The sequence below is a fragment of the Durotheca rogersii genome (assembly GCF_024521655.1).
Source record: "Durotheca rogersii strain YMJ 92031201 chromosome Unknown GGS23scaffold_7, whole genome shotgun sequence".
Taxonomy (NCBI): domain Eukaryota; kingdom Fungi; phylum Ascomycota; class Sordariomycetes; order Xylariales; family Xylariaceae; genus Durotheca; species Durotheca rogersii.
This window is the reverse complement of record NW_026251238.1, coordinates 764068-780111: the sequence shown is the minus strand read 5'-3', so window position 1 is coordinate 780111 and position 16044 is coordinate 764068. Positions and strand designations below refer to the sequence as shown.

Below are 16044 nucleotides of genomic sequence, written 5' to 3'. Positions count from 1 at the left end.
GAGGTGATTTCAGGACCTGGAAGGAATTCCTGATTCTATATACACCAGGATCGCGGTGATAACGTTCACTCTTTGCATAACGCATTAGGGGCCAAGCTGTCATACACCGTCCGACTACGAATCAAGCTCGGCTATAGCGCCGAGGTGAGTCAACGAGGAACCTGTCAGTCAGATCCCCCCAGTCTTGTAATCAAGAGACGAAACCCAAATGGTTTGACCCGGCTTCATTATTACTACGGGCGGAGTTCACATGATCTCTGCGTAATCCGTAAACTTCTATATTCCGTCCAACTTGCTATTTTCTTCAGAGGGGGAAAGGGGGAGGTGGGGAAATCCATTCTCCTGGGCCAGGACTCCAACCCTCACTATGCATTGCCAACGAAGTTATATCCCGTTTCTCCTTTTTTCTTTAAAAATAAGGAGAGGGGGGGGCAGGGTGCAATTATTTATCGTGTCAAAAGCGGTGCGTTGGATAAGCCCGATAGGTAGGGACACGCTTGTGAACTCTATAAGGCCCTCTAATAATCCGCAGTCAGTTCCGAGAATCGTAATTTTACTACTACTATACAAGTTATACACGGGCTTCAGATTAGCAATGGCGACCTAGAGTATGGCTCAAGGGTAGAATAGCTCCTAATATCCCCCATTTCCTCCCTCGTCATTACCAGACATTGAGTCGCGTGTGCTAATCAGCATATCCCTTTTGTCTAGTCCACGCAAATGCCCGACTCGGATCCGTCGTAACGCGTCTTCTTGGGGTACGGGCAGAGGACGCTGGTCTCGACATTCCCGTCCTCTCTGGGTGGAGATGTTCCGACCAACGTTTCGGGGGCAACGCCATTTTCGACCCACGAGACTAGAGCGTCGAAGGTTCCTGCTGGGTAATATCCAAAGCCGCCGAGGCAGTGGCTGAGCCCTGGCGATTCAAAAAGACGGTAATAATCATGGACCGTCGAATCCCGGGCGGCGACCTGTTCGAAAAAGCTTCTTGTGCCATCCGAAGGAACGGTGATATCAGCCTATAGCAGTCTTCACGTTAGCTTCTATAGATGCGAGGATGCGCCGAGTTGCTTAGCAGTACTTACCAAGCCGTGATAGGAGATCAGCTTGCCTCCCGCGTCTCGGAAACTGTCAAGGTTGGGCTCTACGTCGAACACTGGCGCCCATTCTTTCCTCGAAGCTCGGAATACATCCTCGAATTCTTCCGTGGTAATAGTCGTTACATCGAAGTTGGGGTCCTTCTTGACGAGATACTGGATCCATAGGATGGTGACCAGAAATGGGTTTCCCGAACAGGTCCCGTCTGCCAAGCACACAGTCGTCGCGAGCCCCGGATTCAAGCCTAAGGCGGTCATCTCCTCGACCAACCTGGTTCCTTTCTCGAGCCCCCACCAGAGGAAGGAGCCGTCCGTTGCACGGGGACCTGTCCACGTGATATTTGTGACGTTGGCAGCAAGCTCGGAGATTTCCACGGTTTCGGGGCTGTGCTCATCGTAGCAGCTAATGGACGTGCCAACAAGGCTGAACGGGTCGAAGACGCAAGCGTCCGGGTCCGCGATGACATTATCGACCCGGCCGTCGTTGGCGTCGCAAGCTGCGATCGCCGCATCGGTATTCGCGGCGATCTCGCAGTTCCACGGGTATCTGCCCAGGGTGTTCATGAAAGTCTGGGGCCACAGGTCGCCCACGCCCAGGCCGGAAAAGTCCAGGGCCGGCGCCGAGGCTGCAATGCCATCAAACGCGTCGGGATACGTCTCGGCGAGCTTATAGCCCTGCCGTCCGCCTTGCGAGCAGCCAGTAAAGTACGAGAACTTGGGCGGCTCGCCGTAATAGCTCTTGGTCACGGCCTTTCCGACTATCGACAATTCGTTGAGTGACGTCGTGCCGAAGTTCTCGAACAGGCCCAGATTCAATTTGCCGGGGCTCTCGAACGCCCACCCCTCAGGAGTCTCGCCGGTGAGGCCGGCATTGGTGGTCGCGGTGGCATATCCCTCAGCAACGGCACCAAACATAGAAAAGTTGGAGAGCGGGGAATCAAGACCTCCGGCTTGCCATCCTCCACCGCCGACCGCCTGGAGCCTGCCGTTCCAGTCTACCGGGAGGAACACATCCACGGTTACATTGTCGGATCTTCCGGTGTGGGTGTAGGACGTCGTGACATGGCAGAAAGTGACCCCCTCCCTGTTGATGGCGCCGTGGTTAGGATATAAACCCTCAATCACCTGCACCGTTATATTGGAGACCAGGGCGGCGGTAATGGAAGTAAATTCCGCACCCGCCAAAGTCGGATACGGTATCTTGCAAGGAGTACACATGGTGCTGGCGAGAAGGAGGGAGGTGTAAAGGTGACAACGAGAGTCGTGGCCGTCTAGTTGTCAGCGCGAGGATGAGACAGGCCACCTGGTTGTCGAATCTAAGGGGCGGTCCATGGCTTTAAGTATTACGATGGGTGCGGAATCTCTCGCGTACCCTTTCGGCTTGGCCGTCGACTCGCCCTGGCCCCTATTGGTTTTTTCCTGATGAATGCCGAAGGGTGTCGGAGGAGAGCACAGAGGACGTATGAACGACAAGCCTTGGTGTCTAGGACCATATGCATACCTGGACACGCCTGCTTACACCTACGTAGTATACCTACGTAATATGCTCATGCGGGTCTGCTTATTATGTGTCTCTAGGGCGTAAATTCTGACTGTTGCACGGCGTAGGTATACCTAGTAGGTACCCACAGGCGCATAACCTGTCAGACCGGAACACTGTAGGCACCTGTAGGCCCCTAGATGTTAGGTACCTTAGGTGCCTAGCAGTTGGGGCAGGTTATGTGGCGGTGGCAGGCAGCGTAGCCTGGTATAATCAATATGCTCTATTGCGCTCAATAACGCCGATAGCGATCGGAGCGACGCAAATGTTCTATTAGTAGGTGATTCCTTCGTCTCGACGGCCTCATGCACGCAGTACCTACTGAATCCTTGATCATCGACTGCCCCTGGTTCGAATCCCCCCAGGTCCACTGCAGGCACGGATTCAAAACCAATCCTTCCACTAATTTCCCCCCGACTGCTTATCTGCCAGGGTCCGTCCTAAGCGGATATGCCCTCTTCCTTCTCAATCTCGTCCTGGCTGGGGGACCACTGGTCCTGCAGCTTCTTGTTCAGCGTGAGCTTATACACGTCTTTAGGCCACCACTCGCCCCAGCTCGTTAGGAAGATCTGATCCGGGTCCTCGGGGAAGTCGTCTCGCGTGAAAGCGCGGTAGATGCTTTGAGCCCCTGTTCGCTGCGTTAAGACTGAAATCCTTACGTGCGTCCCCCCCCAGAGACGATGAGTCCCAAGAGGCAGGGTCAAAACATACCTTCCGCGACGCTCTTCGCGTCCGGGTGGTTCGCAGGAATCTCAACAGAGCCGTTGCGCATGAGCCCTGTACCTGGGATCAACCCCGGCGAGACCGCGACAACTGTGCATGTGCCTTGGAGTTGGCGACGCCACCAGTGCGCCCCGAGAAGTTGGGCGAACTTCGTGGCGCAGTACACACCTAGTGGCGGCTTCGAGGCGCCATTTACCTCTGCCTCAAGTCGGTCTGCGATTCTTTACATGAGATACACGGTCGTCTAGGAGGGGAAATCTAGGTGTAACGGCAGGCCTACCGGGATCTGTGATCTCGCGGACGCCTCCGCTGGAGACGATTACGATGCGCGAGCGTGACGCCTCCAACTTCTCTCGAAGCAGATGGGTGAGGTAATGCTGGGCTGTCACTGTTGTCAGCGACAGCATTCAGGGTCGAGGGGACCGGAACCTGTAGGCTCTTACAAAGATGGTTGACTATGTAGGATTCGCTCCACTTGGAGCCGTGATGACCGGGCTCGTCAGTGCTCTTCGATATAGCCGCATTGAGTAGTAGGTAGTCGACGTTGTCCTGCCCAATTTTACTAAGGGCATGCTGCGAGAAGGCCTTGACCGTTTTCAGGTTTGACAACTCCAGCGGAAAGATGGTCAAGCTGTGCTTGGCGTTGTCGTATTCCAAGTTATCGAAGGCTGCCTGCGCCGTCTTCGTGTCCCTAGCTCCGAGGATGAGCTTGTACGGCTGGGTCTGCGCAAGAAGCTGTTTTACGAGTTCGAAGCCCTGGATGACGGATGCCGATGAGCGGATGCCTCGGAAGGTATCGTGGGGGGGGTGTACAACTTACCAAGCCTGAAGTGGCTCCTGTCGCCACAATAGTCTTCGCAATACCAGTTGCCATGATGGAGGGCTTTGAGAGTATAAGTTGTGTTGTATTTCTATAAGATACGACAGTTCTACGTTGAGGTGATAGTGCCATTCAACCTTGGCTTATGTATCATCCCGAATCTCGGGAAAAGCTGCTAAAGACCGATGTAATCCATCGAAGAGAGTCGTTTGCTGACAAATCTACATTACATCTCACGCCCTATTATATTGTATTTCGTATTTCATGTAAAGGCGCGTCGGGTTGCTGTGATCGTTACTTATGTGATCTCATCTCTGCCAATGACCAGTGATCACGGCGTAAATTTCACATGTGGTTCAGATTAGGTACTCGTTTTTAACCATGGCTCAATCGCAGTGAAGAGTTGTTCCAATCAAAGTCAAATGGCAGACATTGCCAATGTTGGACCAATGCGGGGTTTGACGACGTGCCAACAGCTGTCACCGGCTGGCAGCCCATCAATTTCAAGCCTTCAGGTTAGACATCTTGGATGTTGTCATATCTTCTTGCCGGTAGAATCAACAACGTGAACCCGTCCGTTGAATTTTTTTTCTGTAAACCCCGTCCGCCTCCTAATGCACCTATGAGATACCTCATTGCATATCTACGTCCAGCCCCTCACCACATGCAGGTAACGAGGCAACTTCAGCAAATCGAATTCTACGAATTTCCATGACCCAATTGTACAGTGGCCCCGCCATGCCTCTTCCGGTTTAGCGTCAATTAGCTCCGGGTTCTGGCCGTTTCCTCCGTCATTGGCGACCAAAATTTTTGAAGCTTTTCTTCCCCAGAAGGTTCGAGTGAGAGATTCTTCCCCTCGATATCTTCAATCCCTCCATCCCACCGCCTCCTCGTCCTTTTCTCCCTCCTTTCCCCTTCCACTCCTCGTCGCCTGCTGCTTTCTCTGCGCCCTGTCGTCTCTGTCTCACTTCCACTCTCCTATATCTGTCACAATGCAGCGTGCTCTCTCCTCGCGGGCGCGGGCCTCGGTCCTGTCCTCTGCTGCTGCCACCAAGTATCGGGCCGGCGCGGGTCTTTCGCAACAGGTTCGGTTTGCGCACAAGGTTGGTACTTCAATCGCTTCGATTATAACACCTGCTGTTATTCCTAAAATGTGCTAATTGATCGTCGTAGGAACTGAAGTTTGGTGTCGAAGGCCGAGCTTCGCTACTGGCCGGTGTCGAGACCCTCGCCAAAGCCGTGGCCACAACGCTCGGTCCCAAAGGCCGAAATGTACTGATTGAGTCAAGCTACGGCTCTCCCAAGATTACCAAGGGTACGTCATTTCTCGACGTCGCGCCGGGGCCTGATTCGAAATACTAACGGCGGCAATTTCCAGATGGTGTCACTGTCGCCAAAGCTATCAGCTTGCAGGACAAATTCGAAAATCTTGGTGCACGGTTACTCCAAGATGTCGCCTCTAAGACGAACGAATCCGCTGGTGACGGAACGACGAGCGCAACCGTGCTAGCTCGTGCTATCTTTTCGGAAACCGTCAAGAACGTTGCTGCCGGGTGCAACCCCATGGACCTGCGACGTGGCACCCAAGCCGCTGTGGACGCTGTTGTGGAATACCTTCAGAAGAACAAGCGGGATATCACCACGTCCGAAGAGGTCGCCCAGGTCGCCACTATTAGTGCCAACGGAGATACTCATATCGGCAAGTTGATTGCCAATGCTATGGAGAAAGTCGGCAAGGAGGGCGTCATTACCGTCAAGGAGGGCAAGACGATGAACGACGAGCTAGAGGTGACGGAAGGTATGCGATTCGACCGCGGCTACGTGTCGCCCTACTTCATCACCGACGCCAAGTCGCAGAAGGTCGAATTCGAGAAGCCCCTCATCCTGCTTTCCGAGAAGAAGATCTCCGCCGTGCAGGATATCATCCCTGCTCTAGAAGCTTCGACCCAGCTGCGAAGGCCTCTCGTCATTGTCGCCGAGGATATCGACGGCGAAGCTCTGGCTGTTTGCATCCTCAACAAGCTCCGGGGCCAACTCCAGGTTGCCGCCGTCAAGGCACCCGGCTTCGGTGACAATCGGAAGTCGATACTCGGCGATATCGCCGTCCTCACCAACGGCACCGTCTTCACCGATGAACTTGACATCAAGCTGGAGAAGGCTACCCCTGATATGCTAGGTTCAACTGGCTCCATTACCATCACCAAGGAGGATACCATCATCCTCAACGGGGAAGGCAGCAAGGACTCGATCGCTCAGCGATGTGAACAGATTCGCGGCGTTATGGCCGACCCTACCACATCTGAATACGAGAAAGAGAAGCTACAAGAACGTCTTGCCAAGCTCTCTGGTGGTGTTGCGGTCATCAGGGTTGGCGGCTCGTCCGAGGTTGAGGTCAGCGAGAAGAAGGACCGCTTTGTCGACGCTCTGAACGCCACGCGCGCTGCTGTCGAGGAGGGTATCCTGCCTGGCGGCGGTACTGCTCTGCTCAAGGCTGCTAGCAACGCCCTGGGAGACGTGAAGTCGGCCAACTTCGATCAGCAACTCGGTGTTAGCATCATCAAGAACGCCATTACCCGACCGGCCCGGACGATCGTAGAGAACGCTGGCCTGGAAGGGTCTGTGGTTGTCGGCAAGCTGATGGACGAGTTCGGCAAGGATTTCAACAAGGGCTTCGATAGCTCCAAGGGAGAGTACGTGGACATGATCCAGGCCGGCATCCTTGACCCGCTCAAGGTTGTGCGAACCGGGCTCGTCGACGCCAGCGGCGTCGCGTCTCTGCTCGGCACCACGGAGGTTGCCATCGTCGAGGCGCCCGAAGACAAGGAGCCTGGTGGTGGTGGTGGCATGGGCGGCGGCATGGGCGGCATGGGCGGCATGGGGGGGATGATGTAATGAGCCCATGTACGAAGTGAGCTCTTCTCTTTTCTTGTACCAAACAAAAGGTCGGGTTCGGGAGCATTGACCCGGGCGTTACGCGGATGGATGAATGGATGGATGGATGGATGAAAACGTGTCTATGTCATCTCTTCTCTCTCCCCTCTACCCTACCCCCCCTTGTATTTAGTTCCTCCCATCTCCCGACGATATCCTCCATGGCGCTGTAAAAAAGGATGTACATTAGAGAAATGAGCTACAGGCTACCACTTTGGTAGATGATCAATATGGATTTAACTGATATGCCTGGTCTCTCACGCGACGCGCGTTTGCGATGAGAATTCGAAGGCTCGGAAGAAAGCTGGCCTACACGGGACGGATAAGCAGAAAGTACTTAGGTATAAAAATAACAGGTAAACGCCCACGGACCGCTCTTATCACGCTGCCTGGTGACAGAGGTAGGTAATGTGTGCTGGGGCACGCGGCGAGGACGATTGCGTTGTCAATTGGTAGATCAGTCCAATAAGGTCAACCCGGAGAGGCAGCAACGGCCAGTTCCTAGCTGGCTGGCCGGCTAAGCCTCTTTCAGGCATACACCCCAGGGTAAGAGGGCTGCGGGTCGTCATAAAATGGGAGGTTATCGCGCGTATCACGTGAACGACTCCTGCCTGGTGAGGTACTTGTGTAAGGAGGTACCTACCTTGGGTACCTGTATTACGTAGATATACATGTACCTGTATGTATATGCGAGGTAAGATGATGAAATCAGCTGGACCGTACATTGCGTCTCATGGCCGGTGGATGGTCTCCTGTTGCCCGACCGTCGACCCAGTTACGGCTGATAAAAGGGACGTCTCTATGGGATTGGGAGGTGCAGAGGACGGCGTAATTGGAGAACAGCGAACTTTGGACCATAGGCACCTAGGATGTGTGCACCTTAGGTAGGTACCTACTAAGGTGGCGGCACATTTCGCACCAGATCGGAGCGAGGGACTCGCCTTGCTCGGGGTTCCTCTAAGTAGGTAGGTACCTGCCCCTCTCCGTAAAACGTAGGAGATTGCAAAGTACCCTGCAGTACCCCTCTATCCCATGGGCCAACTGCCCACACCCGCTCATCCTTGCCCCGCCTTTCTAGTGAGGTCCTCCCCCCTCCTCTGCGGCCTATACCTTAGGTAATTTGCCTCCTAACGTACTAGCCCAGGTAGAGAAAACCTCACATGCAACGGGCAGCGGGCAGCGGGTTGCGGGCTTGCAGTACTTGCACAGGTACCTGCCTCCTGCACCTACATACCCCCTTTCGTCAGGTACCCGAGCTAGGTAGATACCTCTCTCCTCCTCGTCGTTCCCCCCTTTCTCCCAAGTCCTCTGTTATTCTCAAAACATTTAACACCTCCCTCCCTCCCGCTTTCTTCCCTCTCCGTACTGACCCCACCAACCAACCCGGACCAAGGCTTTGTGTTGTTGTTTTTCCAGTCCACCGCTGTCCATCGTGCGTGCCTCTCTCTCTTTCTCTCTCTCTCTTTTTCTTCCCTTCTTCACCTGCCCGACCTCCCCCTCCATTGCGATAGTGCCCACACTAAAAGCATCCCACCGTTTCCGATCCCCCTTTCGCTTTCACCACCTAACCTCCTTCTGTCTTCTTCCCCCGAAATATCGCAACCATCTCCAGTCCACAGCGAGGGTACCATCCCCTCCACCCCCCCTCAAAGCAGATTCCTAACCCCCCCAGTAATTCATGTCAGTTATCATCGACTTCGACGTTGTTGATATGCCACTCGATTCTACCCAACTTATTTCTGCCGGAACTCCGCTGATAGCCCACATTACAGCTTGATCCCCGATCCTCATTTGGTCCTGCGTAGCTTGAGCACGTCTGGTCAAAATGGTGAGCAATCGAGTCCAACTATTGCCCACAGACGTCTGCTAATGCTGAGATCTCCAGTCTCAATCAGGGTATGTTAATTCGCACTAGTTATCACTCGTTCCGTTGTCGTAAACGATGTTGTCCGCGATCGGATGCCCGCGCGTCCTGCACTTCCCATGATGCAGTTGCCCTACCCGAGCTGTCCCGGAAGGGAAAGAAAATTTGGGAAATAAGGACGGGACGTGGGATGGAGAGGAACAGGGAAGAAGTAGAGGTGCTGACCTTGCTGGTCCCGTCTAGAGCAACGGTCTCGCAGGAGTGCGTCTCCCACTTCAATGACCTCAAGCTTGCGAAGAAGTACAAGTACATCATTTTCAAGTTGTCCGACGACAACCGGGAGATTGTTGTCGAGGAAGCGTCTGCAGACAACGACTGGGAAGCCTTCCGTCAGAGGCTCGTCAACGCTACCACTAAGAGCAAGTCTGTAAGTACCGGACTACGACTGCAGGGTTTGGCTTCGGCGCGAAATCCTAATCACAATGTACCGTTAGGGCGCCGTCGGCAAGGGTCCCCGATACGCCGTGTACGACTTCGAGTACAGCCTTGCCAGCGGAGAGGGCTCACGGTTAGTATTTCCAGCCTAGGCAGCAGCGTAGGCATACCATGCTAACGGAGCCTAGAAACAAGATCACCTTCATCGCGTGGTCGCCTGATGATGCGAACGTCATGGTCAGTGCTCCCATTTATTTTGAGGAAACCCGGACGCGTCATGCTTAACTACTTGTGCAGGCCAAGATGGTGTACGCCTCGTCGAAGGAGGCCCTGAAGCGCTCTCTGAATGGCGTAGCCACCGAACTGCAGGCCAACGACCAGGACGACATCGAGTACGACACAATCTTGAAGGTGGTCAGCAAGGGCCTGGCCGGCTAAGCGCTATCGTCGACTTTCCCCGAAACTCGGCCCACCCGAGTCAGCCGTGATGGAGCTTTTGGAAGATGGCTACTTTGAGGGGCACCCGCGTGCCAAGGTCCACGACGAACCATCTAGGTGCAGATATAACTGCAGGATGGATGGGGTGTTTATAAACTCTCTCCCTACTGCTATGTCATTGCCGTTGTTGTCATTGAGTAGTCGTAGGGGCTAGTTTGGTCGCTTTTTCTTAGACAGGCACGACATGAAAGCTTTCCCAGACTTGATGTTAGCCGAAGGTATACACGCATACACCATCACACACTCGCACGCTTCCATACGACTCGCTTCCGATGCACAAGACACGAGGGAAGCTTCCCAGCTGAGATGTAGATCATTCGCGTTGTCCTTCCGCGCCACGATGCCTATGCCGCTTTTTACATCATTTTGGTCGGTGTTGTTGCTTGATAATTGTCCCAATTATACCTTGTTTATCTAACTGCTTGACTGCCTGTCTGCCCGACTAGCATTATTGTGGCCAGCTCGTCTATGTCGGAGATGTCCAGCACATGTATTTAGTTGACCCTCTCACGTCCTTGCCTTCCAAGCCGCCTGAAACACATTTGTAAGCTCTGTAGCCGTCTTCTCGTCACGTATCCGCTGCGTTAGGAACCCCCTCAAATCGTCCCAAAATTCCTTGGTCCGGAGCACGTCGGCGCCCTTAGTCTGGGCGCCGCTCGCCTGGGCCTTTTCCGCCAGGTGCGCCGAGGCCAGCGTCGAGGCACCACCTAGCACCATGACCGAGAACTCGACGGCGGCATCGGCCGCGGCGTCAGGCGCGACCAAGTCCCGTAGGGCCTTGCTGTCGGCGACGGGCTTCTTGGCGTGGAGCAGGCGCAGCTTGTCGGCGGGGACGCCGGTCTGCCGCGCGACGGCGGCGCGGATGTCGAGAACCGAGGTGGCCGGGTCCTGGGGCGGCAGGCGCACCTCGAGCGGCGGATTGCGCAGGGACTTGACGACGACGGCGAGCCGGCGCTCGTGCCCGGGGACGGCGCCGTGAGGTCGAGGGGCGGCGGTGGCGACGTTGGTGCGCTTGCGCATGGGCCTAGGCATTCTAGGCAGGATGTACTATGCGAGAGAGGGCAATGGGATGTTAGCGAGAGGTCGAGAGGTAGAGATAGGCGGGGGGGGCAACAGAGGTAACGGGGGGAGAGGCTGGACGTACGGGACTGCGCGCGGCGTAGGTCTTGGGGTCCTCGACGTGGTCTGGCGACAGCTTCATCGGGCGGGCGTCGAGGCCCGCGAGGAAGAACTTGGCGAAGGCTACTTCCGCCATGGTTTCCTGCCTGGTCTTCTGCCGTTGGGCACGGTATTTAGCTGTGCTACTGATCGTCCTGCCTTGTTTGGGCCGCCAAGGTTCGTGACAAGAGGTAGACTCTCGACCCGTGAATTTCGCTGGGCTTCGGTGACGAAGTTACGGCCCACAGGGTCCCGCACCACTGCACGCGCCACTGAAGATCGTGGGTACGATAGATCCCGCTTTCACGTGGCTAGAATGTGTGGCTTGTCGCCTGGCTGGGCAGGGTCCTGCTTATGTAAGACTCGAGGAAGGGGAAGCCAAACTAGTCCGTGCGAAAGTGGACCTGCTAGTTCTTATCAGCTTATCGGGGAGAGAAAAAAAGTTCACGGACAAATTGCTGGATCGCATTGGAGTTTTGGTGCAGCATCTATAGCCGGTACAAACTACACTGATACTCAATCCCCGCCCCATTTCTTTCTCAACGACCGCCAAAACACGAGACAAGAAAACATGGGTGTCGGCCGTCGTATGAAGAAGCAGGGCCCTCCCGAGCCGCTGTCAGAAGAGCATTATGCGAAGCTAAAGCGAAAGGCCGGATTACCTGTAGACGATGTCCCCACCGAGGCGCCGAGTAAGAAGAAGCGGAGGACCACGACAGAAGCAGCACCATCTGTCAAGCCGAACGGCGACGGCTCGAAGAAACCAACCCCAAACTCCAACAGCGGGGGTAAACCCAACCGCGCGAAGGCTGCACCTGTGCCGACTCCCAAACAAAATGGGAAGAATGCGAAGTCGAAAACGAAGAAACCCGTGCCGGAGCCAGAGTCCGATGAGGATATCAGCGATGGTCTCGGGGAGGGACTCGATGACCCAGAGTTGGACAATGACGAGTTCTCTGATTTAGACGTAGATAAAGTGGGCGGTCTGGGTGACGACTTCCTGGGCTCGAATGACTCCGTCTTCGATTCGGACGAGGACCAGAGGGACCGAAAGGCCATGTTCTCAGAAGATGAAGACGACTCGGACGCCGAAGAGAGACTCACGGCGGCCAACATCGCTGGATTGTCGAGGAAATTGGACGAGCAAAAGGCGCAGGAGGAGGCGGATGCGCAAGCGGAGCTGGAAGAAGCAGCACTCCAGACTAACATCGAGCGACCACATGTCCTTGACGACGAAGAACAAGACGATCTAGCGCTGAAGACGAAGGCCCTCTTAGCGCCGGATTTGCAGCTGCTAAGGACGAGGATCACGGATACGATACGCGTACTAGACGACTTTTCCCACCTGTCAGAGGAGGGCCGTTCAAGGGCTGAATATACCGCGCAGCTGTTGAAAGACATTTGCGCCTACTACGGCTACTCGGAGTACCTCGCCGAGAAACTCCTAAACCTATTCCCGCCGCGAGAAGCGTTTGCCTTCTTTGAGGCCAACGAGACGGCGAGACCAGTTGTCATCCGAACAAACACTTTACGCACGCACCGCCGAGACCTAGCCCAGGCCTTGATAAATCGCGGCGTTACTCTAGAACCCGTTGGAAAGTGGTCCAAGGTCGGACTCCAGATTTTCGAGAGCAGCGTTCCTATCGGTGCTACGCCCGAGTATCTCGCAGGCCACTATATCCTACAAGCCGCGTCCTCATTCCTACCCGCCATGGCTCTAGGCCCGCAAGGAGGCGAACGAATACTGGATATGGCTGCTGCCCCAGGTGGTAAAACAACGCACATGGCCGCCATGATGAAGAACACCGGTTGCATCTTCGCTAACGACCCTAGCAAGGCTCGTGCGAAGGGTTTAATTGGCAACGTTCACCGCCTCGGCGCTCGTAACGTTGTCGTCTGCAACTACGACGCCCGAGAATTTCCCAAAGTGATTGGCGGCTTCGACAGGGTACTTCTCGATGCTCCGTGCTCGGGTACGGGGGTTATCGCCAAGGATCCCTCGGTTAAGACGAACAAGGACGAGAAGGACTTCATGGTCCTGCCGCACACGCAGAAGCAGCTTCTTCTGGCTGCTATTGACTCGGTCAACCACGCGAGCAAGACCGGCGGCTACCTCGTCTACTCTACATGCTCGGTCACCGTCGAGGAGAATGAGCAGGTGGTTCAGTACGCGCTGAACAAGCGACCGAACGTCAAATTAGTCTCGACAGACCTCCCTTTCGGCAAGGAAGGCTTCACCAAGTACATGGGAAAAAGGTTCGACGCGAGTCTACGCCTGACGCGGCGGTACTACCCCCACAGTTACAACGTCGACGGCTTCTTCGTCGCCAAGTTCCAAAAGACCGGCCCGACGCCCGCCAACCTCGTCAAGGACAAGGCTTCCCAAGCCGGCGCCGCGCCGCGGGTGGAAGACGAGGAAGAGGTCGTCGACAAGACGCCCATCGCGGCGGACGACGAGGAGACCGGCGCGCAGGAGCCCTTCGGCGGCTTCGACGACGACGAAGATGCGAAGTACATAGAGCGGGCAAAGCGGAATGCCATGAGAAGACGCGGCCTCGATCCGAAGGCGCTGCAAAAGCCGAAGGCGCTGCAAAAGCCGAAGGCTAACGGGCAGGGGAAGCCGAAAGCGAAGAACGGCGATGATGCGCAGGGAAAGGGAGAGGGGAAAGGGGAAGCCAAGGCGAAGAGTAAAAAGAAGATATAGGACGAAGATAGCTAGTCAGGCGCAATCTCGTATTACTATTTGATGCTATCGATCAGTTGGCACTAGATACTATATCCCGCAACGACCACTATTTCCGCGTCACCTCACTTTAGTTAATCACAACCGGGCTGACTGAATATGCTAGGTTTATACAACATGATTCAACCATGCATGGATATCGCTGTTCTCGCAATATAGAACTTGGCGTATTTCATATTTCGAACAAGCTGAAAGCAAGAAGTTCTTCAAGCTGCTGCCATGCACTACGCGGGATTTCAAATGTGCAGATATCATTACCTAGGCGGGAGCACCATCGGTCTTCTCGAGAATACGGTTATTGCTGTGTTATGTCGAGTGTAAACGATTCATAGGAAAGACTCCTGTCTAATACTGACCATCGCGGCGTCAGTTCTATACTATATATTCGGTTCCGACTTCGCCATCCCCAGAGTGCTGGCTTGAGCTACGACGCTGTCTCAGGTCGCAGCCCCTAGAGACACTAGACCGTCCTATGTCGTTATACGCAGCGTGCCCCTTAAAGCGTGTGCACACGTCGCTAGCTTGGTTGTTCGTCCTGAGGACAGGGCCTGGACGCAACTCTTCCTTCGCTTTCGAATGCCCAGCCGCCGCACTTCGTCCACACCAGATCTGAATCTGGGTGCCCCCCTAGGGGCCGCATGAAGGGAGACCGGTGGTTCAGGGGCACGTGGTTGATGCGCCAGTCCCAGATGCTGGCGTGGACCACACCAGTTATGGGACGCGTCGACGGTCAGGGAGCCGCAGACGAGGACGGCGCCGGGGGTGGGGCAGTAGAGCAGCACGAGCTTCCGCATCGGCGCGTGGTGGTCGGCGAGCACCTTGAGCTTCGCGTTCAAGTACAGCGACAGGCACACGGCGGCAGCCGTGATGGTGGCCGGGTGGCCGCTCGGGAAGCCCTGCATGGCGTTCCAGAGGGGGCGGCCGTGTACACGGACCACTGGTAGCCGCTGCCGACGGCGGCGCTGCGCGGGTCCGGCCGATAGACGTCGTAGAAGTTTGGCCGCAGACCTGGAACGCGGCGGCCAGCAGCGCGTCGACCCAGGGCGCGATGATCCGCGGCCGGTACGCGTACGCGAACTGTGGATAGACGACCTCGCTGGTGTCCTCACCGGTGTGCGTGTCGGCGACGGCGAGGGGGAACGTATCATGTAGGTAGACCCTGACACTCCGGTTTCAGCACACCTACGTCATGTCTCGCGGGCTCACACCCAGCGCTACCCCGCCGACGAGTACCGTGGTCACGATGTCCGGCCAAGTAATGCGCAGCCACAGGCCGAAGGACGGCCGTCTATCTATCCAATACGGCTCGACATCCCACGTCCTGCGCCCCCCGGCCGCCGGGGCACCCCGCGGCCGGTGAGGGTGGCGGGCCCTCCTGTCTCCCGGGTAGGGGCCCATCGGAGGATGGAATAGGTGGGCAGACAGACTACCAATGGCCAACGAAGAGTTGGACAATCGCGGCAGGCGGCCCGAGGGACTTTGGGATTCCAGCGCGTAAGTGGTTGTTGGGAGAACAGAAGCATATACGTACGGGACTGATGTCGACGGAAAAGGCGGTGTTTCACGGAACGGATGTCACGTACGCCCCCCCATCCATTCGCCCACTCGCCCGGCCAAATGACCCGCTCGCTCGTTCCATAGTTATCCGCGCCGTCGTCCTTTCTCCGCAAGACAACGTGCCCTCGACTCCATCGGCAGACCTGCCATGGGTACCTACATGCCTACCACAACCAAAGGGTGCAAATAGGTAAGTACTCTCGACAGCTGGACGTGGAGCTTCTGCCCCTTCCCCTCCGCCAATTTGGGCGATATATCGCGTGGTATCAACCCGGCTGTCCGTCGCTTCGACATTGTCTCCCTGATCGGCGCTTGGATGATGCCGGATGTGGGTTTCGTTGTTCAGTGGAGAGATGTAGATACTACGTACTCACAGTATGTAAACAACCTCTACTCGTTCAATACATAGGTACCTACACTCGTTTATCATCTATCTCCATTTAGCTGCATATCGAGAACGGCGGAACCCCTCATTAAGAATTTCTCCTAGTCTGTCTCCTCTCAGACAAAGTAAAGCCAAGACCACCGATTTCGAAGATTCTTCTTCCGCTGAGATTCTTCAGTGTTGTTATTCCTATTAATGTAACACGCTACTGAGACAGCCTTACCATGTTATTATACCAATCTACCTGCCCAATTAATGTCTAGGTATCTCTCGAGGTTCCACTTACAGAAGGT

The 16044-nt window shown here is 55.4% G+C and overlaps 7 protein-coding genes across 7 annotated transcripts; 3 read left to right on the top strand and 4 right to left on the bottom strand.

Moving 5' to 3' along the window:
• Positions 1–339: 339 nt before the first annotated feature.
• GGS23DRAFT_563322 (tannase and feruloyl esterase) lies at positions 340–2591 on the bottom strand. The gene is made up of 2 exons (XM_051516081.1): positions 1086–2591; positions 340–1019 (listed from the first exon to the last, which is right to left on the bottom strand). Exons 1-2 carry the CDS (start codon positions 2313–2315, stop codon positions 708–710), a joined length of 1542 nt encoding a protein of 513 aa, XP_051372909.1. The 5' UTR covers positions 2316–2591; the 3' UTR covers positions 340–707.
• A 486-nt stretch (positions 2592–3077) lies between these two features.
• GGS23DRAFT_595835 (NAD(P)-binding protein) lies at positions 3078–4234 on the bottom strand (the record flags this gene model as incomplete). The annotated part of the gene is made up of 5 exons (XM_051518377.1): positions 3078–3265; positions 3349–3573; positions 3641–3742; positions 3804–4116; positions 4181–4234. The coding sequence occupies 5 exons, from the start codon at positions 4232–4234 to the stop codon at positions 3078–3080; spliced, it is 882 nt and encodes a 293-aa protein (XP_051372908.1).
• A 938-nt stretch (positions 4235–5172) lies between these two features.
• GGS23DRAFT_595834 (heat shock protein 60) lies at positions 5173–7072 on the top strand (the record flags this gene model as incomplete). Its single annotated transcript, XM_051518376.1, has 3 exons — positions 5173–5283; positions 5354–5495; positions 5559–7072. 3 exons carry the CDS (start codon positions 5173–5175, stop codon positions 7070–7072), a joined length of 1767 nt encoding a protein of 588 aa, XP_051372907.1.
• A 1661-nt stretch (positions 7073–8733) lies between these two features.
• GGS23DRAFT_486587 (uncharacterized protein) lies at positions 8734–9970 on the top strand. The gene is made up of 7 exons (XM_051514362.1): positions 8734–8791; positions 8884–8939; positions 8997–9007; positions 9219–9402; positions 9470–9543; positions 9599–9647; positions 9708–9970. Exons 2-7 carry the CDS (start codon positions 8937–8939, stop codon positions 9846–9848), a joined length of 462 nt encoding a protein of 153 aa, XP_051372906.1. The 5' UTR covers positions 8734–8791; positions 8884–8936; the 3' UTR covers positions 9849–9970.
• A 350-nt stretch (positions 9971–10320) lies between these two features.
• GGS23DRAFT_486692 (cell-cycle control medial ring component-domain-containing protein) lies at positions 10321–11272 on the bottom strand. Its single transcript, XM_051514363.1, has 2 exons — positions 11053–11272; positions 10321–10955 (listed from the first exon to the last, which is right to left on the bottom strand). The coding sequence occupies exons 1-2, from the start codon at positions 11161–11163 to the stop codon at positions 10416–10418; spliced, it is 651 nt and encodes a 216-aa protein (XP_051372905.1). The 5' UTR covers positions 11164–11272; the 3' UTR covers positions 10321–10415.
• Positions 11273–11637: 365 nt separating this feature from the next.
• Positions 11638–13770, top strand: GGS23DRAFT_595831 (NOL1/NOP2/sun family putative RNA met; the record flags this gene model as incomplete). The annotated part of the gene is made up of 1 exon (XM_051518375.1): positions 11638–13770. One exon carries the CDS (start codon positions 11638–11640, stop codon positions 13768–13770), a length of 2133 nt encoding a protein of 710 aa, XP_051372904.1.
• A 509-nt stretch (positions 13771–14279) lies between these two features.
• Positions 14280–15844, bottom strand: GGS23DRAFT_620023 (uncharacterized protein; the record flags this gene model as incomplete). Its single annotated transcript, XM_051521066.1, has 3 exons — positions 14996–15844; positions 14818–14968; positions 14280–14705 (listed from the first exon to the last, which is right to left on the bottom strand). Exons 1-3 carry the CDS (start codon positions 15205–15207, stop codon positions 14280–14282), a joined length of 789 nt encoding a protein of 262 aa, XP_051372903.1. The 5' UTR covers positions 15208–15844.
• Between the last annotated feature and the right edge of the window lie 200 nt (positions 15845–16044).